Source organism: Pocillopora verrucosa, chromosome 3, assembly GCF_036669915.1.
Source record: "Pocillopora verrucosa isolate sample1 chromosome 3, ASM3666991v2, whole genome shotgun sequence".
Lineage (NCBI taxonomy): Eukaryota > Metazoa > Cnidaria > Anthozoa > Scleractinia > Pocilloporidae > Pocillopora > Pocillopora verrucosa.
The window spans coordinates 1,892,090-1,919,344 of NC_089314.1; the positions used below are offsets into that span (position 1 = coordinate 1,892,090).

General features: G+C 36.6%; 1 protein-coding gene and 2 pseudogenes across 3 annotated transcripts; all 3 read right to left on the reverse strand.

The window, feature by feature from the left end:
- Positions 1 to 4,648: 4,648 nt before the first annotated feature.
- On the reverse strand, positions 4,649 to 6,120 carry LOC131768852 (contactin-associated protein-like 2; annotated as a pseudogene).
- A 2,469-nt stretch (positions 6,121 to 8,589) lies between these two features.
- On the reverse strand, positions 8,590 to 23,880 carry LOC131770532 (contactin-associated protein-like 2). Of its 3 annotated transcripts, none has more exons than XM_066163110.1 (3): positions 23,519 to 23,880; positions 23,300 to 23,426; positions 8,590 to 9,851 (listed from the first exon to the last, which is right to left on the reverse strand). In XM_066163110.1, the coding sequence occupies exons 1-3, from the start codon at positions 23,861 to 23,863 to the stop codon at positions 9,232 to 9,234; spliced, it is 1,092 nt and encodes a 363-aa protein (XP_066019207.1). In that variant the 5' UTR covers positions 23,864 to 23,880; the 3' UTR covers positions 8,590 to 9,231. The 3 variants fall into 3 exon arrangements, with proteins under 3 accessions (XP_066019207.1, XP_066019209.1, XP_066019208.1); XM_066163112.1 differs by lacking the exons at positions 23,300 to 23,426; positions 23,519 to 23,880 and adding exons at positions 11,797 to 11,914; positions 12,007 to 12,200; XM_066163111.1 differs by lacking the exon at positions 8,590 to 9,851 and adding an exon at positions 21,848 to 23,008.
- Positions 17,913 to 19,340, reverse strand: LOC136279416 (contactin-associated protein-like 2; annotated as a pseudogene).
- Positions 23,881 to 27,255: the final 3,375 nt, after the last annotated feature.

Consider the following 27,255-nt stretch of genomic DNA (forward strand, 5'->3'; position numbering starts at 1 on the left):
GTTATAAGGAATAGTATAGGGAACGAAATATGGTCGATTTACAACGATAAATATTTCGAAATATGAAGATTTTTCTCGAAAAATCAGTAAAACTTACTCATACTCTGTGTATCCGTTGTAGTTTCTGGCGATTGTTGCCGTTTTAAGCTTGCTTTACCATCACTATTATTCACGTCGTCTACTTTTATTACATTGGTAAAATCTGTACAGACATCACACCAACCAACTCGCGCGCAAAGTAAGAAGACTATGTTGAAGGCTTGAAATTATATTACGATCGATTTTCATCAAGAAATGGGCCAGGAATTTTCCACAATAGTGCAAATAATCGTGAAGGCTGATCGCGGAAAAGCGATTGCGTGACGCTCGGTAAGCTGTAAGATGACATGTTATTATATACCAGACGTAAAAACTCTTCAGATTCTCAGTCTGCATTTTTTACCCACTCTGCAGTCTATATTTTGTATCTGGTCTGCAGTCTGCTGTCTACATTTTGTACTAACAGGTATCCGTGGCACAAATACAGTTTATTTTTGGTTACATTTATTCGCACAACACACATAATCTTCCCCAAAATACCTGTGTGTGAGGTAATTCGACATTTTCATTCTTTCCCGCGTTAATAATCTTCTTTCCTTTTGTAAGAATGTGGACCACATACAATGTTTCAAGTAATCCACCCACCCTAGAAAAAATAACTCTTGCATGCATAGCATGCCTATGTTTTGAGACAGGTGTATGCATTTGGCCAGACTTGAGCTCACTATTTCAGTATACTAGTCCGACACGCGTAGTATCACTACACTTGATTCCACGGATCCAGTAACAATGCATCCAGGTATCCCAGTTACCCTGCTCACAGGGTCTAGTTACTCCTTCACATGTCCCTGTTAGCAGGTTTGCTGTAAGAAGTTATGTTTTGGCTCGCACCAGGCTAACAATATATGAAATAAATTGACACTGACTATAAATTGGCACCAACCAAAAGAAGCTAAAGTTGTTTTCCTCTTTTAGACGGAGCGGCTGTTTATTTAATATTTTATTATTTTACTATGCCGAGACACTTTCCTCTTAGAAGGCTTTTTGTGAAAGAAAAAAAAGTTCTTTTCTAATTTTTAGTTTTTTCTTTTTTGGGCAAAATTAAAAACACCAAATATCAAACTAATCTTTCATTACCTCCCGCAGTTATTGTTTACCGGACGAATTCCTGATCATAGGCAGATACTGGGCAAATTTCCTCTTCGTGACTTAAAAGGAGCTTATCTTATTAATAAACAATAATCATTTTAAATTGGAACAAGTTCAGCAAAAAGAAATTGAAGAAATTTATCCAAGTTATGTCTGTCTGACATCTCTTAAAAATGTTAGGAAATCCTCTACATGGATCGGAAAACGAGCGAGCCTCGATTGTGTATTTTATTTGCTAAAAAATGTCAGTCGTTTCATCTCCGTATATTAGCATTTTCAATTAAACAATATACTGGTCTCAAATATAAACATTGCACAGTTACTCATTATATATTTCTTGTAAAAAGTTCAGAAACAAATATCCAGATAGAAAAACTCATATTTGAGAATATTGTTTATCGAACATGCTACAGCATTAGCAAAGAATAACATTTGACCTAGGAGAAATGGTCAGAGTACTCGTTTAAGATTACTTTAGGTGCAATTTCAACAAGGCCTGCAAAGCAGCGTTGAATTACATTTGTTCTACATAACTAGATTGAAAAGAAAATAGTCTTCGAATTGTATCAGCCTGAGATGCAACAAAAGGTTTATTAGTGCACTAAAATGACAACAAACAACACGTTGTCGTCAGGAAATACATTATAGAGAGAACGAACGATGGGCGTTTTACCAGGGATAGTTATATAGAACTGATGAGTAACTTATCGTAATCAACGGGAAAAAACTGGAACATTATCGTCACTGAAATGAACGTTTTGCGGCCTTGTATCCCAGAGATGCTAGTTCGCGGATAACAGGAATAAATAATCAACAGTTATTCACCAAAGTGGAGGCGAATAATTGTTTACGTATGCCATATAGGGAACCGAAAAAAAAATCATTTAATGTTTGTGAATATACCAAAAGATCGTCGGAAGATCTTTGCAGCCTCTGGTATCGTTTAATTACGTATAAACTTGTTTACGCGTCAAAATGCGGAATGCAGAAGCACAACAATTAATTCATTCCACTGTTATACGATAAAGAAGTCATAACTTTGGCGAATATTCGGATATTTTGACACGTTATGTCTCATGTTTAGAAAAGTTGATGTAATGATGCTATATTTTTATTTCATTCCGAATGCGCTTCATCTTTGAAATTAAGATGATCGAAAAGAGAAATTGCATAAACTTAAAACAAAATATATTTTTGTATCCGAACACCTAACTAAATATCATCGCCATAAAATATATGGCTGGTTCAACCCAATACTTTCATGAATCAAAAGTTTTAGAAATTTTGCTCAACAGTTTGTTGTAAAGTGTTTTATTGAAACAAAACGTAGGCAGCTATATGCATAAATATATTTAAAAATGACATGTACTTTGTTGCTTCGTTATCAATTAATATTCCAAATCCACTTTGATGGAAACTGGATAATTTTTTATATACGGAGGTAATTTAGAGTTACAAGACTTTTCAAAGTAAAGGTTAAAAGAAGGTCTCAATAAAGGGGTTAATGTTGAAAGTTGATTTTTTTTCCAATTTTGACTATTGATGGTTAAATCTTGACGGTTGACGTTGTTAATACCTTTGACAGCAGACGGTTATTGCAAGTTTAAACCCATATTAACTTTGTTGTTGATTTAGCACGAGTTATAAATTATTTTTACACCTATTGAGTCTTTCCCTGACGAAGGAAACTTAATTTTAAAGACCTCTAACGATTAACTAATTGAAATACTTCCAGAGAAATGCATGCAGTAACGAAAATAGCGAAAATTTGTCAAAATCATCAATTTCGCTTTGACAAATTCCACCCACCCTACTGATTCCCAATGATTCCCTACTGATTCACATAATTTTAAAGACCTCTAACGATTAACTAATTGAAATACTTCCAGAGAAATGCATACAGTAACGAAAATAGCGAAAATTTGTCAAAATCATCAATTTCGCTTTGACAAATTCCACTCACCCTACTGATTCCCAATGACCCCCTATATTGAGCTCTCCAAACGTCACCGGAAATGATCATAAAGTAAAAACGTATCGAGAAAACTTTATTTACATGATAACTTAAAACAATCATGATTTCCCTGAGATCGTATTTTCTGATCGTTTTATTGCTTTGCGTCGCCAGATTAAGTTGCCTTTTTCTGATAAATTGAAGCAGGACCAACTTCGTAATCCACTCAAGAGTATTTCAGAGCATTTAACCCAACTCCTGCAGTTACAAAAAACGCACAAATTTGTCCACATTCAGTTTTTAATTCATATCTCAACAAATATTTACAGGAATAACACCTACAATATGTCATTTTAAAGTGTATAGAATGGGCTTCTCAGGAAAAAAAAATTCATCATTGAAACCCAGGACTTTCCTAAAAAGTAAAATTTAAAACACAAAATAAGTAAGACATAGTGTAAAACTTGAGGTAAAAGTCACTTTTCCTCATAGGTATAGGTTAATCAAGATTAATTGATAGCAGAAGTTAAATTAAAGAGTGGGCCATTACTCGAAAAATAAAACAATTGACAACGTTTTTAGGCTCCATGGGTAGGGGGAGTGAAGGTGACGATGAATATTAATATAATTTATCCTGAAGGTGACTGTAATGGTCACAGAACTTTAAATCCTTAACATAGTACATAACATTTTGTTGTTGAGTGGTATTGAGAGTTTGCGTGCATAGATTTTAAATGCATAATGCGCCAACGAGAGGTCATGAAGCTCTGTCCAATGAATTACCTCAGCCAAATAGTTTAGTCGCTAGCAAAATCCAAACAGAGGAAAATGAAACCGAACCATAGTTGCTTTTAAAGAAATATTAGGCCATTGCAATAAGATGACTATCTACTGTAGGCTTCGAATTCAAGTGCTAATACTACACTTACAGTCATTTTCAGATTTTTAGCGTATTTTATTGGATTCAAATAGGGGTGAAAATTTGCAACTAAGCGGTCCTTTCAATCTTTTATTTATGATTTTCTTGGCAGACTAACTTCCAGCTTGGTCGTCTCCACTTGTCTTTGGTAAACAAATTGTGCCATCATTAAATTATATCATAGATATATTTCGACGAACTGGAAATATATATGACTTTTGCAAAAAAGATGGCAGGTTTCTTGCTGCAGGCAAAGCTTTCCAACGCGGTGACAGAGGAATGTTACCATTAAAAAAAACGAATTTTGATATATAAGTATCAAAAGAGCAACTCAAATACAGGTCAATAACAAAAGTTAATGACCTGTATTTGAGTCTTAAATGAGTCCAAAACATTTCAGCGACCCAACACCGAGTATGACATTCGGTTACAATTTTTCTTCAAATACTTTTAACTGAACATTATGAATTTCTCCATTTTTCTCACAACATTAAAATCAAATTACCAATTCATTATCATGGACCTCCATGTAAATTCAGTTCTGTCTAAAGGAATACAATGTTCAAGTTGTCTTTTAAATGTGAATTCTAGATGAGTCTATAACACTCCAGTTTTCCAAGCGTGTGATATCCTTTTTCATCGCCACTGCCCCAGAGATCGGTATCTCCAAATCTCATTTGAATCACAGGAAGCTTGGACTTGTCTGTTAGTAAACCGCTGTCCTCTCGCCAATTCCAATCGTTCTTATCGCAGTTGCAGCCGTAACTGCTGTCCGCTTACGTGTTATTCAACCCGCACGCACATTTAAAGGGAACAGAGTTGACTCCACCCCAGTACTTTATCTTCTCGTCATCACGTGATACCCACCAGCCGACCATGCTACCATTGAGAAGGAGCCTTTAATGATAGCACTCGTATTTAATAAACTGCTCACAGTGAGAAGATAAAGCTCTTTAGCTTGCTAGCTGCAGGAGACTGGTTTCATCATCAGTAACATTACGCCAATAACTACCAGGGGCTTCAAACCCGTCCACCAGTGTTCTGCTTTCACTGTCGTGACTGACAACTATCACTCCTATCCCGCCCTTGTTAGTCATGTCACAGAAGACTTTAAATGGTTTCACTCCGCCCTTTCCATCAGGGTCGATGACATAAGAACCACTTTTAGCCTCAGGATTGCAGTATTTGATGTCACTGCAAGTTCGATTTCCTGAAAAACAAATAACAAAGCAACAAAGAACACAAGAAATTTAGAAGTAAAAGATTTCATTTATCTTAATACAAAGTGCCTGACATGAACACGAAATTTATTTTCTCTTTACGGGAAATATACTTGGGGAATGTTTATCGGGGAAAAGAAGTACAATAAACCGATTCGAATTGAATTCATAGCCAAAAGTTGAAAAGAAGTAAACCATATACATACAAGAATAGTGGTTTATGACAGTATGTGTTTCTTCCAGTAAACAGCAACAGTAAAAGACTAAATTCAATACCTCCACGTTTACAGCGTTTGCAGTGAGTTTCGCAGAATCCAGGCTTACATTCACAATGATAGGAGTTCCATTTATATTCAGGAACACAGACACCACTGTCCTTACAAGGAGCGCTTCACATTGAGACTAGAAACAAAGTAAACATTCCTTGAATCATTCAGTTTGTATTTAAAGAAATACGAAGAGTGTTAAGCACCAAATATATGAAGAGATCTTACCAACGGACTGCAGTGATGGAAGGTAGCATTTGCATGAACCTTTTCAGCCTCTCTGTACTTGTCTGTGGCCAATAACTCACACAGATAAAGACCTTTGGAGTCAGGATACGCTGCTATGTTGAACGAATAACAATTTGGTTCACCAACACAAAGGAAAGTGCAGTCCAACTTATCTTCCACCATGGACGATGTAAGTTTCTCTTCCGATAAGAAATAGAAAGGGTCGCACTTGAATTTACCAAACGAAGCACGGCCTGTTGGATATCGATAGAGAGCGCTGTTTTGTGTGGCAAACAACAATCCTAACAAAGAAGGAAAAAACAACAAGAGTGGCAGAAGCAGCATGACAGTGGCCGATGAACTCTCACCACCGGAATGAGCTGATGTATGACACCGAAGACTTACATGCAAATGAAAAATAGGTCCTTCATAATTGCCTGTCAGTAATTAAGAATTAGTAGCCACATCTATGAGGCAGGTGCCATAAATGGGATAAACTTCTACTATAGGAGAAGTAGAGGTGGAACAGTAAGTTTTAAAAAGTCATCTTAAGTAAAACTCTCCTTGACAAACCTGCATGATACTTTTTAGTTTTTTTTTTTTTAACAAGAATTGCTTTCAAACTGTTTTTTTTTCTATTGAGGGGACGATGTCAATTAATACCTTCTATACAACGGGTTTAAAAAGTTTAAATAAACATTTCAATATTTATTAACTCTGACCATGCTAATGATTTATTATATTGGTTTGAACCAATTTTTGGTTAATTTAAAGGGGATTTTTGGTACTCTGCTCCCTACTCTACAACAAACTTGAAAATAAGTTTCTACTTACTTCTTCACATGTCCCTGTTAGCAGGTTTGCTTTAAGAAGTTACGTTTTGGCTCGCACCAGGATAACAATATATGAAATAAATTGAGATCATAAATTGGCACCGACCACAAGTTTCTTCTTTTTAGGCGGAGCAGCTGTTTATTTAATATTTTATTATTTTATCATGCCAAGACACTTTTCTCTTAGGAAGCTTTTTGAGGAAAAGAAAACGATTCTTTTCTAATTTTTAATTTTTTCTTTTTTAGCAAAATTAAAAACACCAAATATCGAACTAATCTTTCATTACCTCCCGCAGTTAGTAGAAAAAAGTTGCGATGTTCTATTTACAGGATGGATTCTCTGATCATAAAGAGATACTGGGCAGATTTCCCCTTAGTGACTTAGAAGGAGCTAATCTAATTAATAAATAATAATCATTTTAAATTGATACAAGTTCAGCACAAAGAAATTGAAGAAATTTATTGAAGTCACGTCTTGAAAATGTTAGGAAATCCTTTACGTGGATCGGAAAACGCGCGAGCCTCGATTATGTATTTTGTTTGCAAAAAATGTCAGTCGTTTCTTCTCTGTATATTAACATTTTCAATGAAACAATATACTGGTTTCAAATATAAACATTGCGCAATTACTCATTAAATATTTCCTGTAAAAGTTTCAAAATAATATACAGATAAGAAAACTTATATTTGGGAATGTTGTTTATTGAACATGTTACAGCATTAGCAAAGAACAACATTTCACTTAGGATAAATGGTCAGATTACTCATTTAGGATTACGTTATGTCTCATGTTTAAAAAAGGTGATGTAATGCGTTGCTTTTTATCTCTCCCTCCGAATGCACTTCATCTTTGAAATTTAGATAATCGAAAGGAGAAATTGCATAGACTTAAAACAAAATATATTTTTCACCTAAGTAACACCTAAGTAAACATTATCGCCGAAAACTATATGGCTAATTCAATAGAATACTTTCATAAATCAGCAGATTTAGAAATTTTGCTCTACACTTTATTGCAAGGGCTTTATTGAAACAAAACATTGGCAGCTATATGCATAAATATATTTAATAATGACATGTACTTTGTTGGTTTGTTATCAATTAATATTCCAAATCCACTTTGATGGAAACTGGATAATTTCTTGTATAAGGAGGTAATTTAGAGTTACAAGACTTTTCAAAGTAAAGTTGATTTTTTTCCCAATTTTGACTCTTGAGGTTTAAATCTTGGGGCTAATGACGGTTGACGATGTTAGTACCTTTGACAGCTGACGTTTATTACCAGTTAAAATCCCTTTAAGTTTGTTGTTGATTTAACACGAGTCATAAATTATGTTTACACCTATTCAGTCTTTCTCTGAAAAAGTAAACTTAATTTTAAAAACCTCCAACGATTTACTAATTAAGATATGTGCAGAGAAATGTATGCAATAACAAAAATGGCGAAAATTCGACAAAATCATTAACTTCGCTTTGACAAATTAGACCCACCCACCCAACCACCCTACTGATTCCCTGATGACCCCCCCCCCCTATTGAACCCTCCAAACTTCATCGGAAATGATCATAGAATAAAAACATATCGAAGAAACTTATAGGGTATTTCAGAGCATTTGAAGAGTAGGCCATTTCATATTACTCGAGGAATAAAACGATTGATTGCTTTTTCAAGCTCCATGGGTAGGGGGAGTGAAGGTGACAAAGAGTATTAAGTTAATTTTTCCTGAAGGTGACTGTCGTGGTCACAGATCTTTAAATCCTAACACAATACATAACATTTTGTTGTTTAGTGGTATTGCGAATTCGCGAGCATATATTGAAATGCAGAAGGCGCCAACGAGAGGTCATCGAGCTCGGTCTAATAAAATGTCTTAGCCAAATAATTTAATCACTTGCAAAATCCAAACAGAGGGAAATAAAACCGAAATATAGTTGCTTTTAAGAATAATCAGGCCATTACAACAAAGATGACTATCTAATGTAGGCTTCGAATTCAAGTGCTAATATAAGACTTACAGTCATTTTCAAATTGAGCGTATTTATTGGATTCAAATAGGGGTGAAAGTTTGCAACTTGACGTCCTTAGAATCTTTAATTTAAGATTTCCTTGGCAGACTAACTTCCAGCTTGGTCGTTTCCCCTTTGCTTTGGTTAACAAATTGTGTCATCATCAAATTACATCAAAGACATATTCCAACGAATTAGAAGCATGTATGAGTTTTGTTAAATGATGGCAGATTTTTCACCGCAGGCAACAGCTTTAACGTCTCTTGAAATTCTCAAACGCGGTAAAAGGGCAATGTTAATTAAAAACAAATGAGTTTTGACACACAAGTATCACTATAGCAACTACTTAAAGTTAATGACCCTATTTTGAGTATTAGATGAGTCCAAAACACTTGAGTGGTCCAACACTGAGTATGACATTTGGCTACAATTTTTTTCAAATACTTTTAGTCACACATCTTGAATTTCTCCATTTTTCTCACTTCACTACAATCAAATTACCAATTCATTACATTTCTCTTGACTATCATGGACCTCCATTTTAATTCAGATCTGAGAAAAAGAATAAGTCTTCAAGTAATATTTTTAATGTTCAACATACAGTCTTAGTGAGTTCTCAGTAAGTAAGTCCATAACACTCCAGTTTTCCAAGCGTGTGATATCCTTCTTCTTTGCCCGAGAGACCAGTATCTCCAAACCTCATTTGAATCACGGGAAGCTTGGACTTGTCTGTTAGTAAACCGCTGTCCTCTCGCCAATTCCTATCGTTCTTATCGCAGTTGCAGTCGTGACTGCTGTCCGCGCACGTGTTATTCAAACCGCATGCACATTTAAAGGGAACAGAGTTGACTCCACCCCAGTAAGTCATATTCTCGCCATCACGTGATACCCACCAGCCGTACATGATACCATTGAAACGGAGGAATGATTGATAGCACTCGTATTTAATAAACTGCTCACAGTGAGAAGATGAAGCTGTTAAGCTTGCTAGCTGAATTAGACTGGTTTCATCATAAGTAACACTGCGCGAATAGCTACCAGGGGCTTCAAACCCATCCACCAGTGTTCTGTTTTCACTGTCGTGACTGACAACTGTCACTCCTATCCCGTCCTTGTCAGTCATGTCACAGAAGACTTTAAATGGTTTCACTCCGCCCTCTCCATCAGGGTCGATGACATAAGAGCCACTTTTAGCCTCAGGATTGCAGTATTTGATGTCACTGCAAGTTCGATTTCCTAAAAAACAAATAACAAAGCAACAAAGAACATAAGAAATTTAGAAGCAAAATATTTCATTTATCTTAATATAATAATATGCCTGACATGTACACGAAATTATTTTTTTTTGCATTTTCTGATAGCTCCGTTTAAAAGTATAAATAATCGACCTTTGCGCCTAGCAAGTTCTCCTTGACAATTTTTTTAGCGCTTTGAAATTACGATTTGTCGGCCAAAAAGTGTTCCCATAAAGCGCGCGGCCAAAACGATCACGTTACATAGCTGTGACATAGAAAACTGTGAAGACACGTCGGCAATTATTGTAAAGAAAGGAGAAATCTAGAAGAAAGGATCGTCATCGTATTTTAATAACAGAAATACATTATTTGTAAGCAAGTTCAAGCCCTTTCCTGAGCTGACCGATATCCTGTTGCCTGAGCAGTGAGAAACCTCTGGCGCGGATACTGGTATAAACACAAGCTCGAAAGGGCTGTGTATTCTTCTAACCTAGGTTTCCGACGAGATAAATAAATAAACACAAATATAATTGAATTGGATGGTGGCGAATCCAAGTGCTGTACGAAAGTCGATGCATACGAAATATTTATTTGCAACACAAATGTCAGTTATTTGCCATTGAGCGAAATGGGTCATATGGCAATGCTGTGCTTAAACTAAATGAGTTTTTCTCTATTAAAACCCTTGTTTGAGATTGACTTGAATCTATATAAACTCACTATTTCCCTTTTGATCGGCTCGACGACGATAACCTCTGCCTTTGCAATCTCTGAGAAAAGAAGCAACTTGCAGTGAAACTGCCCGATGACTTCTCGGCGGAAAGTCATCGTGCCTCATAGTACAACTGATTCTTTCGTCAAAAGTTAGCTTTTGGTTTGCTAAGGGAATTACTCTACAGCAACGAAACACTAGAGCACTGAGCAAGGAGAACCTTCGCCCCACTTAGTGCAAAGGAATAAAATTTTAAGACGACCAAAACGGACACAGCTACTTATTTTTAAAATGGATTTCGCCGTAGAAAACAAAGCGCCAAACGCAACAACTAAACATTCAGTATCGGGAGTATTTTTGTTCTCGTCTTGACCTAAACACCGCAGGCGAGAAACCATTTTGTCAGTCTTCGTCTAAATCTTCGTTTGATACACATGGTTCTCCTTCGTAGGGCTGAACCGTTCTCGTAACTTCCAATTTTTTCTTTACTAATTGGGTACGAAGTATCAACTCTTGGTAGAGCTTGGTGAAGGTAGGTATACATCGCTATCGGACAGTATTTCAACGCTGACTGATACAAAATTACAAGAAAAGTGAGAGATTTGCAAGTGTCCACTGAGAGCTTTCACAGTTTTCTACGTCATAACCCGCTAATTCGTTACCAGTCCACGGGACACTTTTAAAACAAAACAAGAGCACTTTTAGGCCCGAAAAACCGAGTTTGAAGTTATTTGAAATTTTGTTTTTTATCGGAATTGGTTTGAACATACGATAAGCTAAATATTTATGCAAAAAAAATTATTGTCATAGGCACTTTAAAGGAAAAGCCAAATAAGGTATGTTTATCGGGAAGGCAGTAAAAAAGAATAAAGAGGTAGCGTTAACCCAGATTGGTATCGATTGGTATCGCCCTCACGAAGGGCTAACGCTCGAAACGTCAGCTTTTTTACCCTTTACGGTGGCTAATTTACGTTTTCAACTCAGTTGTTAACACTAAATTACCTGCTAGGCGGTTTGATGATTCGAATGCATTTAATTTTACAGCACAAGGTTGAACATAGGTAAACCATCAATTTATAACAGGTGATTGAGAATAACAGTATGAGTTTTAAACGTTTAAGAATACATGAAAGTCATATATTTGAACTGCGGGTAAAGACATGAATGAAAGTGATCACAAGTATGAGTTTTTTTTCAGTACTTCATGCAACAGAAAGTAGGATAGATTCAATACCTTCCCTTTCGCAGTGAGTTCCGCACAATCCTGGTCTACATTCACAATGATAGGATCTCCATTCATATTCAGGAACACAGACACCTCCGTTCTTACAAGGAGCGCTTACACACGGAAGCTAGAAACAAAATAAACATTCCTTGAATCATTCAGTTTGAATTAAAAAAACTACAAAGAGTGTTTATCACTAAACATATGGAGAGATCTTACCAACGGACTGTAGTGATGGAAGGAAACATTTGCATGGAACTTTTCAGTTTCTGTGTACTTGTCTGTGGCCAATAACTCACACAGATAAACTCCTTTGGAGTCGAGATACGCTGCCATGTTAAACGAATGACACTTTGGCTCACGAAGGCAAAGAAAACCGCAGTCCAACTCATCTTTTACCGTGGATGATGAAAGTTTCTGGTCTTTCCTTCACAAAAACTAAATTCGAACGGCACACTCCAACGAGACACAAGGGAATTTAATGCGGCCTTTTCTCAAAAAATTCCTTCAATTTCTGTTGTGCAATTTACGGTACAAATGTCCAAATTGAACGGAATTGGAAAGACTCACCGGGAGCGTATATTTGTTGTAGAACTTAAATTAAAACTTCGCTCGCTCTTTCACTATGACAAATTGCTCGAGAAAATTCAGATATTAAATGAATGAAAGTTCCATCATTTAGTTTAACTGTAACCAAATACCTCACGTTTCAACTTTCTGGGTACTTTTTGTGAACGATTAAAATTAATTGCAGACAGTTTTTAGGCCGCTTGTCAACCACCGTAATGACACTATTGTTTATACAAATTCATTCTGAAACTAATATTTTTCTGTCAACCAAAGTGATTTGATATAGAGAAAAGAGAGGATTCATAAGTTATTTATCGGCTTGAGGTAGTGACCGACGTGTTTGCTTAAAAATACTGCCCAGCCGGAAAACGAGGTATATTTATGAAAAATGACAACGAAAGTTGGGATGTACTCGGCGACTCACGAAAGCGTTACCGTGGCCCGTGGGCAGAGATAGGAAAATACTGACCGGGTAAAGAACCAATCAGATTGCAAGATTCGTTACCGTGCCCTCTAAAAAAACAATAAAAAAATATATTCTCCGCCTTATGTAGGCCTGAGATGCAAAACAACGGTCTGCTAGTGCATTATAATAACAGCAAAAGACACCTTGTCTGCAGGAAATACATTGGAGAGAACGAACAATGGGGGTTTTACCAGCGATAGCTGTTTAGAAGGATACCAATCAGGAACCAAAAAAATTATTTAACTTCAGTCAATATACCAAAAGATCGTCGGAAGATCTTTGCAACCTCTGGTATTATTTAATTGCGCCTAAACTTGTTTAAGCGTCAAAATGTGGAATGCCTCCGGCTTGCAGAAACACTAATTAATTCAATCCACTGTTATACAATAAAGGAGAAGGCGTCATGACTTTGGCGAATATTCAGATATTTTGACACGTTGTGTATCATGTTTAGAAAAGTTGATGCTATGATATTATATCTTTATGCCTTTCTTTTATCTCTCATTCCGAATGCGCTTTATCTTTGAAATTAAGTTAATCGAGAGGAGAAACTGTATAAACTGAAATAAAAAATGCAATTATTATTTGAACACCTGAGTAAATGTCGTCGCCAAAAAATGTATGGTTAGTTCAACAGAATATTCTCGTAAATCAATAGGCTTAGACTTTTTGCTCAACAGTTTATGCAAAGTGCTATATTGAAACAAAACGGTGGCAGCAACATGCACTTTGTTGCTTTGTTATCAATATATATTCAAACTTCACCGGAAATGATCATAAAGTAAAAAAAACATATCGAGGAAACTTTATTTACATGATGGCTTAAAAGAATCATGATTTCCCTGAGATTGTATTTTCTGATAATTTCATTTCTTTGCGTCGCCAGATTCTGATGAATTAAAACAGGACCGACTTCGTATCCTGCTCAAGGGTATTTTAGAGCATTTAAAGAGTGAATAAAGGAGTAAGTTTCTAAAGAAACTGTGGTGCTGCGTCGGTGGGAGAGTATAGCAGGTAATTTAGTGTTAACAACTGGGTTGAAATCGTAAATTAGCCACCGTGAAGAGTAAAAAAGCTGACGTTTCGAGCGTTAGCCCTTCGTCAGAGCGATTGACGAAGGGCTAACGCTCGAAACGTCAGCTTTTTTGGTCGTCTCCCCTTTGCTTTGGTTAACAAATTGTGTCATCGTAAAAATTACATCAAAGATGTATTTCGACGAATTAGAAGCATGTATGAGTTTTGTAAAATGATGGCAGATTTTTCACCGCAGGCAAAAAGTTTTGGAAGTGTACTAGGAAGCTATGACTTGACCCGTTTTGCGGGACTTCCATCCAACCCCATGCAATGGCTTGTAACTGTTAAACATGATCACAAATTGGATTGTTAACTTGCATAAGAACACAACACAATGACCTGGCGGGGTGTTGGGAAGCCTGGACTATCACCTGGTCTCCTGCGCCCTGTTTCACCCACATTGTTAGTACCAGTCTTTTAGCTGGTAGCAATATTCATGCAGGCTAGTAATGGTTTCGGTGGTTATTCAATCTTTGCTTCATAGGTATGAAGCTGTAATCCTGAGTTGCGATACCACGCAACCCATTTCCTAGAAGATGTCAGTCAAAATGGAGGACTGGCCTAAAAAGAAGCAGGTCTTGCTAAGGAGTATTAAAGAAAAGGAGGAAAGGTTAAAAGGCTTTGAGAAGGTTAGAGGCAAAAAAAAACAGGAAGTGACAGCAAAACACACAATAAGCTAATGTGCAAGAGGACATTTGGTAATTCGTGAAGGGAAAAAATATAAGCATCAATATAAATTAAACCAAAACCATAGAAATCATAGCAGCAAATTTGAGTGGAGGAAATTTCAATAGGAGCCAACATGAGCATAAAGAAAAAAAAGCAAACTGTGTGAAGGGCAGAAAAACATGAGTAACCAAGTTGTGATTGTTTTTAGTGTTGGATCCAATTTGATGTGTGTGGTGTGCAAGTTCCCTGGACCAGTCAAAGACTGTTGTAAAGCAAACACAAAGAACGTATAATTTCTCTAAATTAACTGGTCATTGAGGTAAATGTAAAATCTTGTTATTTTTGCAGAGGTTCCTTCCCACCATGATAGAAGATGAACGACTAATTTTGAGGGTAAAAAAATGCATATACAGTTAGTTGTTAGATCTTTTTATGTCATTTGTATTATTTGTAAAGATGGTGGGTTTCATTGAGATGGTTTGATTGATTTTCTCAGTCATGCCTTCTCCCTGTTGCAGTTTGCTTTAAAATAGATTAGCTGTTTTAACTCTTCAGTACAAACATATAAAGGAAAAGGAAATTGAAAAAGAAGTTGATGGTGTGAAATCCAAGGTAAAAAGATGTACCTAATTTTAATCAATTAGCTTGAGTTAGTATTGAGTGGTACTGGTACTGTAAGTTATGCTTGTATGAATGGTCATTTTTCTGTGTCCCCTTTCCCCCCCCCTCCCCCCTCCTTGATACACTTGTGGTCTCCATGCTCAAGTAATTTATCATTTAATTGTTAAAATTCCATATTAATCTTTTTCTCTGTTGCAAGAGATGGTTAATTGTATTTTTTCTTCTGTTTGTATGGTGCCATTAAATTGCCACTTGCAAGCAAGAAATAGAAGTTTTGAAGTTGCGGAAACAACTGAAGGTTAATTACTCTGACTATATATAGAGGGCATTTTGATTGAGTATTATAAAATGGAAATAGATGATCAGAATAAGCTAATGAACACTTGGAGTAAAAACAAGAAAAATTCTTGAGCTATCAGAAAATATGACTGTTAGAGGACTTTCTCTGTTAGTGACAACTGATCCCCCTCCCTCCCACCCCCCCCCCCGAGAAGCATGTGATTCCAAAATCTTCCAACCCCTTTACCCCCCCTCCACCCCCCGCACCCCCTTCACCCCTTCCCCCCATTAGGTGGTAATGAATAAGGATGAACTTCCCCAAGGCAAATTGAAGAACTGGAATTTGCTCCATTTATGAAACAAAGATAATGATATGTCTGATTTGTCAAGCAAAGGGTCTTTTTGAGGACGAGTAGTTTCAGAGTCAATCCAGAGTCTAGCATTCCTGAAGCTTTTTTTCACAACAACAGAAAAAAAGTTTCCAAACAAGGAGTTTGAACTTTTTATCACTTAATTCAATGAAAAAGTTTTATAACATTCCTTTAAATTTAATGCACCTGAAAATTCCTGTGGCAAGCCTTAACCACTTCTGTCAGTAATTAAAAGTTTTCAGGACTTGGTATGAACTTCTTTCCCTTTGATGTGACTTGTCTATTCTGTCTTTCCTTTTTACTTGGCAGGAACTTGAAGAAGAAAATGAGTCTAAGCTCAATACCGTAATTAAGTGAATAAAATTAGCTACTCAGTTTAACTTTCAATTTTGTGGTAACGAGTAAATAAACAATAGCCTCCATTTGGCACAAAAATATGCACGGATATTTGTCCGCACACATTATCTGTCCCGAAATGTGAACAGTTTACCGATAGCGAAGCTCGAGGAAAATGGTGAACTACGAGGAACAGATTGTTTGTTGTTTGTTTGTTGTTGTGAAGAGCATAATTTTGCGTCAAATGGAGCAACGCCCAAGAAAAATATTTACGAACAGCTAATTGTTTCCTGGGATAGTTACTTTTCATTGTCCTCTGGTACAACTTTATAAAAAAAATAAACATGTTCATTTCTCTGTAACAAGAAAAACCCCCTCTCATCTTGAATTAAATTTTGAACCAATAGTTTTATCGTTGTGGATGTGAGGTTTGAAATTTGGAGAACATCACTCGGGGTATATTTGGTAAATAAACCCCTCCAGGCGGCTGGTATGTAGGCTGGTAATGTTTGCGGCTGAAAAATTGTCTAATGGACGAATATGAGGCCGAGAAGCGAAGCTTCGAGGGAAAATGTGAAATTCTGGGGAGAATCTCTTGACCGTGGACATTATCAGCTTGCAGCCAACGTACCAGCAAGCCAAGAGGCTGTATGTATTTTCTAACCCTCTCATTAATTATCGTAACGCGCGTTGACAGCAAATTTTTTTGACTTTGTTGTAATTTTTGGAGTAGCATTTGAGGTCAGCTTTTAAACATCATTACCACTGGACTCTACCAAACGAGTTGTTAGGTGACAAAGACTATGGCTTTGTTTCTTTTAGACGGAAATTAACGGAGGACAAATATCGACGTATAGGGGGATTATTGCGTGACTATTGTCCGGTGATTTTGTACCACATGACATACCGAAGCCAATTGAGTCGCGAACATCAATAGGTGGGTTATTACCTGGGATATTTCCCACTTGTAGCTGGGATATTTTCGGTCACGAGTCACGTTTAGACCAATCGCACGCGAGCAAAAATATTTGATGGATTATGGGTTCTCCCATTGACATCGACGAGTGTATTCTTTTGTTAGAGAGGTTAAGCGTTGGACCTCAAAGTAAACGGAAAACATTGAATTCCTTGCTTCTTGTTTGCACCTGTTTTAAGCCTGAAGTGAAAATATTTGCATAGCTGATCCTTACAGTATGCCTCCTGCGTGTGACATGAAGTTAGTAATGGCTCAGCTTACCACAGAGTCTCTGTGATTCAGGGGTAGAGCGTTGGAGCTTTAGTTTTTAATTCATCATGAGGTCTCCATTTTTTTCTTTGTTACACATTCGAGGCAGGAAGGAAAACATCTTTCTTTGTTTCAATATTTTTATTATCCGGGAATCAGAAATTACTTTGCTGCTTTACATGACTTCAGTTCTGATATAGGAAGAGAATCAAATCAGAGCTACTTTTCGCCTTATGCAATTGCCGTAAACTCTGATGCCTGGTGACTATTCGAAAAGGAAGATGTTTCTTTAAGCGATTCAAGTTTGCTCTTAACAATATTGGTTGCCTTTTTGAAAAAGTCTACCACGTGCGCTATTTAAAAAGAAACCATGGAAAACTACACAACACTGCTGAGATTCTGAAAATATTACATGTAAATATAACTAATAATTATAACTATAATTGAGGTCTGACGGAGAGAGTAAACTGTTCAAGTTATCTCTTAAATGGTTAATAAACAGTCTTCATGAGTTCTAGATGAGTCCATAACACTCCAGTGGTCCAAGCGTGTGATATCCTGATTCATTATGACTCACAAATTCACCGGTATCTCCAAATCTCATTTGAATCACGGGAAGTTTGGACTTGTCTGCTAGTAAACCGCTGTCTTCTCGCCAATTCCAATCGTTCTTATCGCAGTTGCAGCCGTAACTTCTGTCCGCGCACGACTCCACCCCTGTACTTCATCTTCTCGTCATCACGCGATACCCACCAGCCGAACATGCTACCATTGAGAAGGAGCCTTGAATTATAGCACTCGTATTTAATAAACTGCTCACAGTGAGAAGATAAAGCTGTTTAGCTTGCTAGCTGAATTAGACTGGTTTCATCATAAGTAACATTACGCCAATAACTACCAGGGGCTTCAAACCCATCCACCAGTGTTCTGCTTTCACTGTTGTGACTGACAACTGTCACTCCTATCCCGTCCTTGTCAGTCATGTTACAGAAGACTTTAAATGGTTTCACTCCACCCTCTCCATGGGGGTCGATGACATAAGAGCCACTTTTAGCCTCAGGATTGCAGTATTTGATGTCACTGCAAGTTCGATTTCCTAAAAAACAAATAACAAAGCAACAAAGAACATAATAAGTTTAGAAGTAAAAGATTTTATTTATCTTAATATAAAGTGGCTGACATGAACACGAAATTTATTTTCTCTTTACGGGAAATATACTTGGGGAATGTTTATCGGGGAAAAGAGGTACAATAAACCGATTCGAATTGAATTCATAGCCAAAAGTTGAAAAGAAGTAAACCATATACATACAAGAATAGTGGTTTATGACAGTATGTGTTTCTTCCAGTAAACAGCAACAGTAAAAGACTAAATTCAATACCTCCACGTTTACAGCGTTTGCAGTGAGTTTCGCAGAATCCAGGCTTACATTTACAATGATAGGAGTTCCATTTATATTCAGGAACACAGACACCACTGTCCTTACAAGGAGCGCTTCACATTGAGACTAGAAACAAAGTAAACATTCCTTGAATCATTCAGTTTGTATTTAAAGAAATACGAAGAGTGTTAAGCACCAATATGAACAGATCTTACCAACGGACTGCAGTGATGGAAGGTAGCATTTGCATGAACCTTTTCAGCCTCTCTGTACTTGTCTGTGGCCAATAACTCACACAGATAAAGACCTTTGGAGTCAGGATACGCTGCTATGTTGAACGAATAACAATTTGGTTCACCAACACAAAGGAAAGTGCAGTCCAACTTATCTTCCACCATGGACGATGTAAGTTTCTCTTCCCATAAGAAATAGAAAGGGTCGCACTTGAATTTACCAAACGAAGCACGGCCTGTTGGATATCGATAGAGAGCGCTGTTTTGTGTGGCAAACAACAATCCTAACAAAGAAGGAAAAAACAACAAGAGTGGCAGAAGCAGCATGACAGTGGCCGATGAACTCTCACCACCGGAATGAGCTGATGTATGATACCGAACACTTACATGCAAATGAAAAATAGGTCCTTTATAATTGCCTGTCGGTAATTAAGAATTAGTAGCCACATCTATGAAGCAGGTGCCATGAGTGGGATAAACTTCTACTATAGGGGAAGTAAAGGTGTAACAGTAAGTTTTATAAAGTCATCTTAAATAAAACTCTCCTTGACAAACCTGCATGATACTTTTTAATTTTTTTTTTTTTTTTTTTTAACAAGAATTGCTTTCAAACTGTTTTTTTCTCTATTGAGGGGACAATGTCAATTAATACCTTCTATACAACGGGTTTAGAAAGGTTTAAATATTCATTTCAATATCTATTAACTCTGACCATGCTAATGATTTATTATATTGGTTTGAACCAATTTTTTGTTAATTTTAAGGGGATTTTGGTACTCTGCTCCCTATTCTACAACAAACTTGAAAATAAGTTTCTACTTACTTCTTCACATGTCCCTGTTAGCAGGTTTGCTTTAAGAAGTTATGTTTTGGCTCGCACCAGGATAACAATATATGAAATAAATTGAGATCATAAATTGGCACCGACCACAAGTTTCTTCTTTTTAGGTGGAGCAGCTGTTTATTTAATATTTTTTTATTTTATCATGCCAAGACTCTTTTCTCTTAGGAAGCTTTTTGAGAAAGAGAAAACGATTCATTTCTAATTTTTAATTTTTTTTTAGCAAAATTAAAAACACCAAATATCAAACTAATCTTTCATTACCTCCCGCAGTTAGTAGAAAAAAGTTGCGATGTTCTATTTACCGGATGGATTCTCTGATCATAAAGAGATACTGAGCAGGTTTACTCTTAGTGACTTAAAAGGAGCTAATCTAATTAATAAATAATAATCATTTTAAATTGGAACAAGTTCAGCACAAAGAAATTGAAGAAATTTATTCATGTCTTGAAAATGTTAGGAAATCCTTTACGTGGATCGGAAAACGCGCGAGCCTCGATTATGTATTTTGTTTGCAAAAAATGTCAGTCGTTTCTTCTCTGTATATTAACATTTTCAATGAAACAATATACTGGTTTCAAATATAAACATTGTGCAATTACTCATTAAATATTTCCTGTAAAAGTTTCAAAATAATATCCAGATAAGAAAACTTATATATATTTGCGAATGTTGTTTAGTGAACATGTTACAGCATTAGCAAAGAATAACATTAACAGATTACTTGTTTAGGATTACGTTATGTCTCATGTTTAGAAAAGTTGATGTAATACGTTACTTTTTATCTCTCCTTCCGAATGCGCTTCATTTTTGAAATTAAGATAACCGAAAGGAGAAATTACATAGACTTAAAACAAAATATATTTTTTCACCTAAGTAACACCTAAGTAAATATTATCGCCAAAAACTGTATGGCTAATTCAGCAGAATACTTTCATAAATCAGTAGGTTTAGAAATTTTGCTTAACAGTTTATTGCAAGGGCTTTATTGAAACAAAACATTGGCAGCTATATGCATAAATATATTTAATAATGACATGTACTTTGTTGGTTCGTTATCAATTAATATTCCAAATCCACTTTGATGGAAACTGGATAATTTCTTGTATAAGGAGGTAATTTAGAGTTACAAGACTTTTCAAAGTAAAGTTGATTTTTTTCCCAATTTTGACTCTTGAGGTTTAAATCTTGGGGCTAATGACGGTTGACGATGTTAGTACCTTTGACAGCTGACGTTTATTACCAGTTAAAATCCCTTTAAGTTTGTTGTTGATTTAGCACGAGTCACAAATTTTGTTTACACCTACTCAGTCTTTCTCTGACAAAGTAAACTGAATTTTAAAGACCTCCAACGATTTACTAATTAAGATATGTGCAGAGAAATGCATGCAATAACGAAAATGGCGAAAATTCGTCAAAATCATTAATTTCGCTTTGACAAATTAGACCCACCCACCCACCCTACTGATTCCCTAATGACCCCCCCTATTGAACCCTCCAAACTTCATCGGAAATGATCATAGAATAAAAACATATCGAAGAAACTTAAAGGGTATTTCAGAGCATTCGAAGAGCGGGCCATTTCATATTACTCGAAAAATAAAACGATTGATTGCATTTTCAAGCTCCATGGGTAGGGGGAGTGAAGGTGACAAAGAGTATTGATTTAATTTGTCCTGAAGGTGACTGTCATGGTCACAGATCTTTAAATCCTTAACACAATACATAACATTTTGTTGTTTAGTGGTATTGAGAATTCGCGAGCACATATTGAAACGCAGAAGGCGCCAACGAGAGGTCATCGAGCTCGGTCTAATAAAATGTCTTAGCCAAATAATTTAATCACTTGCAAAATCCAAACAGAGGGAAATAAAACCGAAATATGGTTGCTTTTAAGAATAATCAGGCCATTATAACAAAGATGACTATCTAATGTAGGCTTCGAATTCAAGTGCTAATATAAGACTTACAGTCATTTTCAAATTGAGCGTATTTATTGGATTCAAATAGGGGTGAAAGTTTGCAACTTGACGTCTTTAGAATCTTTTGTTTAAGATTTCCTTGGCAGACTAACTTCCAGCTTGGTCGTCTCCCTTTTGCTTTGGTTAACAAATTGTGTCATCAAATTACATCAAAGATATATTCCAACGAATTTGAAGCATGTATGAGTTTTGTAAAATGATGGCAGATTTTTCACCACAGGCAACAGCTTTCAAGTCTCTTGGAATTCTCAAACGCGGTAAAAGGGAAATGTTAATTAAAAACAAATTAGTTTTGACACACAAGTATCACTATAGCAACTACTTAAAGTTGATGACCTGTATTTGAGTCTTAAATGAGTCCAAAACACTTGAGCAGTCTAACACTAAGTATGACATTCGGTAACAATTTTTTGAAAATACTTTTAACTACACATTATGAATTTCTCCATTTTTCTTACTACATTACAATCAAATTACCAATTCACTACATTTCTCTTAACTATCATGGACCTCCATTTTTTTCAGGTCTGACTAAGGGAATACAATGTTTAAATGTGAATTCTAGATGAGTCCATAACACTCCAGTTTTCCGAGCGTGTGATATCCTGTTTCATCAACACCAGTATCTCCAAACCTCATTCGAATCACGGGAAGCTTGGACTTGTCCGTTAGTAAACCGCTGTCCTCTCGCCAATAGTAATCATTCTTATCGCAGTTGCAGCCGTAACTGATGTCCGCGCAGGTGTTATTCAAACCGCATGCACATTTAAAGGGAACAGAGTTGACTCCACCCCAGTAATTCATCTCCTCGTCATCACGTGATACCCACCAGCCGAACATGCTACCATTGAGAAGGAGCACTGAATGATAGCACTCGTATTTGATAAACTGCTCACAGTGAGAAGATGAAGCAGTTAAGTTTGCTAGCTGAATTAGACTGGTTTCATTATAAGTAACATTACGCCAATAACTACCAGGGCCATCAAACCCGTCCACCAGTGTTCTGTTTTCACTGTCGTGACTGACAACTGTCACTCCTATCCCGTCCTTGTCAGTCATGTTACAGAAGACTTTAAATGGTTTCACTCCGCCCTCTCCATCAGGGTCGATGACATAAGAGCCACTTTTAGCCTCAGGATTGCAGTATTTGATGTCACTGCAAGTTCGATTCCCTGAAAAACAAATAACAAAGCAACAAAGAACATAAGAAGTTTAGAAGTAAAAGATTTCATTTATCTTAATATAAAGTGCCTGACATGAACACGAAATTTATTTTCTCTTTACGGGAAATATACTTGGGGAATGTTTATTGGGGAAAAGAAGTACAATAGACCGATTTGAATTAAATTCATAGCCAAAAGTTGAAAAGAGGTAAACCATATACATACAAGAATAGTGGTTTATGACAGTTTGTGACTCTTCCAGTTCTACCACATGCAACAGTAAAAGACTAAATTCAATACCTCCACGTTTGCAGCGTTTGCAGTGAGTTCCGCAAAATCCAGGCTTACATTCACAATGATAGGAGTTCCTTTCATATTCAGGAACACAGACACCTCCGTTCTTACAAGGAGCGCTTTCACATGGAGACTAGAAACAAAGTAAACGTTCCTTGAATCATTCAGTTTGTATTTGAAGAAATACGAAGAGTGTTAAGCACCAAATATATGAACAGATCTTACCGACGGACTGCAGTGATGGAAGGTAGCATTTGCATGAACCTTTTCAGCCTCTCTGTACTTGTCTGTGGCCAATAACTCACACAGATAAAGACCTTTGGAGTCAGGATACACTGCTATGTTGAACGAATAGCACTTTGGTTCACCGACACAAAGGAAAGTGCAGTCCAAGTTATCTTCCACCATGGACGATGTAAGTTTCTCTTCCCATAAGAAATAGAAAGGGTCGCACTTGAATTTACCAAACGAAGCACGGCCTGTTGGATATCGATAGAGAGCGCTGTTTTGCATGGCAAACATCAAGTTAAACAGTAAAGGAAAAGACACTAAAAGAGGCAGGAGCAGCATGATAGTGGCCAGTGAACTTTTAACACCTGAATGCCTTGCGTCCGCTAACAGCAGCGATAAATAAAGAACAAAAAGAAAAAAAATATATAATTATTCAGAGTGATAATTTTCTAGTGTGGCATTTATTAAGGGTCATGATATGGCAATTATCTAAGGAGGAGGAGCAGGTGAAACAGATGGGTTGAGTTGTGAAACACTGAGAGCGTTACAAAATTTAAAAGTATTATCTTGAACTACCAAACGGTAAAAGACAAGGGACGCAGTAGCGTGGCGGAAGTTAGATATTTGTAGAAAGTTTTACGTGTGGTGAAATCTCCAGGTTCCGCTTTGTTTGATCAACTGACGGAAAGGTTCCTGTCACATGACAGGTTCAGTGGTTGTGGTTCTTTACTTAATTTGTCATTTCCAAGTTTGTACGTGAGTCAGGCAAAACCTTATATGTCAATTTGTCCGTTAACAAGAACTTTCTTGTTTCTTCTATGAATTAAATACTTAGTTAAATGTTCTGTGTACTGAAAAAATGTTACTCACTTGTGAAAAAACCCATTTTCTCTTAACTGCCAGGCGGAAAAAGACAAACGGGAAAAACGCAAAAGATATCGAAGAGTGGTGAACGTTTGATATCTAAAGCAGGTGATACTTTGAGCTTAAAGTATCACAGATAGAAAATTAGCGCTTTTATTCCAACTGAGATAGCCTAAAATTATGCGCCCTATTCCAGTAAAAGAATACATTTTCTTAAAACTTAATAAACAGTGATTTGAGATATGCATTGAACAGAACGGGAGCTTATTCTCTCACGCCGCGACGCTTTACAAGATAAGTTTATAGGACGACGCATTTTAATCAACACGTTTCTTTTATATCGGAACGTGATCTGCATATATTTTGAACTTGGAAAGGGTGTCCGGGATTTGTATTTTTACGATTCGTTATTTTTGGATTATTATCTTTTAAACTTGAAAGTAGCACTCTTGAGCAAAGTTTTCAATGTAGTCGCCATATCTCGAGAAATAAGGAAAAATCGAAAATCCGGGACACACTTTTGGGGTTCATTATAATTCTGACATTATCATCAAATTTCACGAAAATTGACTGAATACCAGCCAACAATAAACTTTCCAAAGATCAAAACTTAAGCCAAAGCACTTTGCCAGAGAAAACGACTTAAAATTTTTCGGGGCGTCGGAGTTTGTTTACATAAATGTATTTCCACTTCACGCTTGTGAAGGCTGTTATCCAATCACATTGAAGCAAGCTATTTGACGCTGTTTAGCCTGTCGGCGTTGATGCGTGCTGGGGGGCTGTTACAAAGCTGAGCGGGAATGGGAAAATAACACGCGAAATTAAAAATAGGGCTTTAATTTTGTTTTTTGACATTTTATGTCTATTATGCGGAATAGTAATTTTTAAGTGACGGCTGTCAATACACCCACTTTAATCTCCCTAATCATTATTTTTTTTATGTTAAGTTTAAAGGAAAATTACCGTATACAATTCACTACATCGATCTAAATTCAAATCCACGAGAGCCAAGACTATCTCAGTATCGTGAAACTTGAGCTTATGTTTAAAATAATACTTCATTAACGTATATGAATGGAATAAACGTTTCACGTGAGAAACGTGTACGTCAGACAAAAGCCATCGTTCATAATAGTATTGAAATACGAAAGCCTCCTTCGTTAAAAAGCTGGGTTATTTTGGTTGCTAGATTGGTCCATCTTAACTATTTGATCTCCTCACCCGTTTAGGAAAGTTTCGTGGTCTTGGAGTATGTTGATGTGTTTCACCTGTTTAACTTCCTGTTGCAATAATCATCGCCCTTGCAATAAATATCGCACTTTATAAGTACACTTACCTCGCTTTTTAATAAAAAAGTTGTCGCACTTTGTAATATAATCTTCGCTCTTTGAAATTACTGTCGCACCCCGGAATATTACTTTCGCTCTTATGAGTACCATTTGCAGTTCGTAATTAAAAAGCTGTCGCTTTATTCAAAGAACAGTCCAATGCATTTTGTTGTAACATAAGCTTTCGCACTTCGTATTAAAACTTGTAGAGCTTTCTAATTAAAGAGATGTTGCTCAGTGTAAGAACAGATCATGACATTTTGTTAATTATAAAATAAGCTTGAGAAGTTTCATTTTTTTCAATTTTCTTTATCGATGAAACCTTTCTGAGATTGTAGGCTCCTCCCATAAGAATTGTGTTCTGGATTTACTACAGTTTGATACTTCCCGGAATTTCATTGATTTGCATCATCGTGCCTCTTCTCGTCGATCTTGGAACGCTCACTTCTACTGGATTTACCACGGTTCTCATCTTCAATATTTGGGGGAAGGGGGAGGGGGTAGTCCAAACTTCGATGCAGAAAACAATTTTTTGTATTTGTTTTAGTTTTTACAAAGTACTGAATATCTCTACATGATAAGCTTTAGTTTCTTCAAGCTGAGTACTCATATGCGATCCTGTCGTTGAAAGAATTTTGCTTTTAGGCAAGTAGTTAAAAAATCCTGATGGTGGGGGAGCGGAACCCCACACTGTCCCCTATATCCGACATCATGAGTGTAATGTGTACGTCATAAGTCCGTTCCACAGCTGATATCTCTAGTGAGATCATCAAAGTTTATATGGCCCCGGCTGACAGCACTGGCGTCAAGCAGTTTTACTCGTGCATGTTGATGACCAATAAATTCCTAGACCTCTATAGTCTTTCGCACCTTCGTCTCCAAACATTCATCAGTACCTTGCCTGACGACCTTAGGAGTGAGGAAGAAACTGTTACTTAGAATTGACAGTCTTATTATTAAAGGAAAAACACGAGAAGGCTGTCGAGGCAGGCGGCTATGTCGAGTATGTCGGCTGATTATGTCCACGACCGAGAAATTGTCCAAAAAATGAATCTTTGGCCAAGAAGCAAGGCTTTGAGGGTAAATTTGAAATTTTGAGGACAATCTCTCAGCCAAGGGCATTATCAGGCGACATGCCAGCAAGCTAGAAGGGGGGATATTTATTTTATAACCCTCTCATTAATTTTTGTATCGTGCGTATAAAACAAAGTTTTGTTATCTTTTTTGTACTTTCTAGAGCAGCATTTGAGATCAGCCTTTAATTCCCAACACCTGTGGACTCTACAAAATAAGTTCGTTTTTCTCCCTTTTAACGTAATTAAGTCGAGAAAGTGAAACTGTTGGGCTTTTTACGTTGGCTTTCTTGCTTTTCGACGGAAATAATCGGACAAATGTTAACATGGGGTTATTGGCTGATAATTGTCCGTTGATTTTGTACCACGTCAAATAAAGTAGGTAACATAGTTGCGCGAAAATGAATGGACGGGTTTGATATTGCACATGTCAATAGAAAAGAACATTATAACCTTCTCTTACGAA

What these genes read in the sequence shown, in the direction of transcription:
- LOC131770532 (XM_066163110.1), bottom strand. Translation starts at nt 23,863, where the DNA reads ATGCTGCTCCTGCCTCTTTTAGTGTCTTTTCCTTTACTGTTTAACTTG. An exon ending in TCCATCACTGCAGTCCGTCG is followed by an intron (nt 23,427 to 23,518) that starts GTAAGATCTGTT and finishes CTTTGTTTCTAG; the next exon opens with TCTCCATGTGAAAGCGCTCC. An exon ending in CAAACGCTGCAAACGTGGAG is followed by an intron (nt 9,852 to 23,299) that starts GTATTGAATTTA and finishes TTTGTTTTTTAG; the next exon opens with GAAATCGAACTTGCAGTGAC.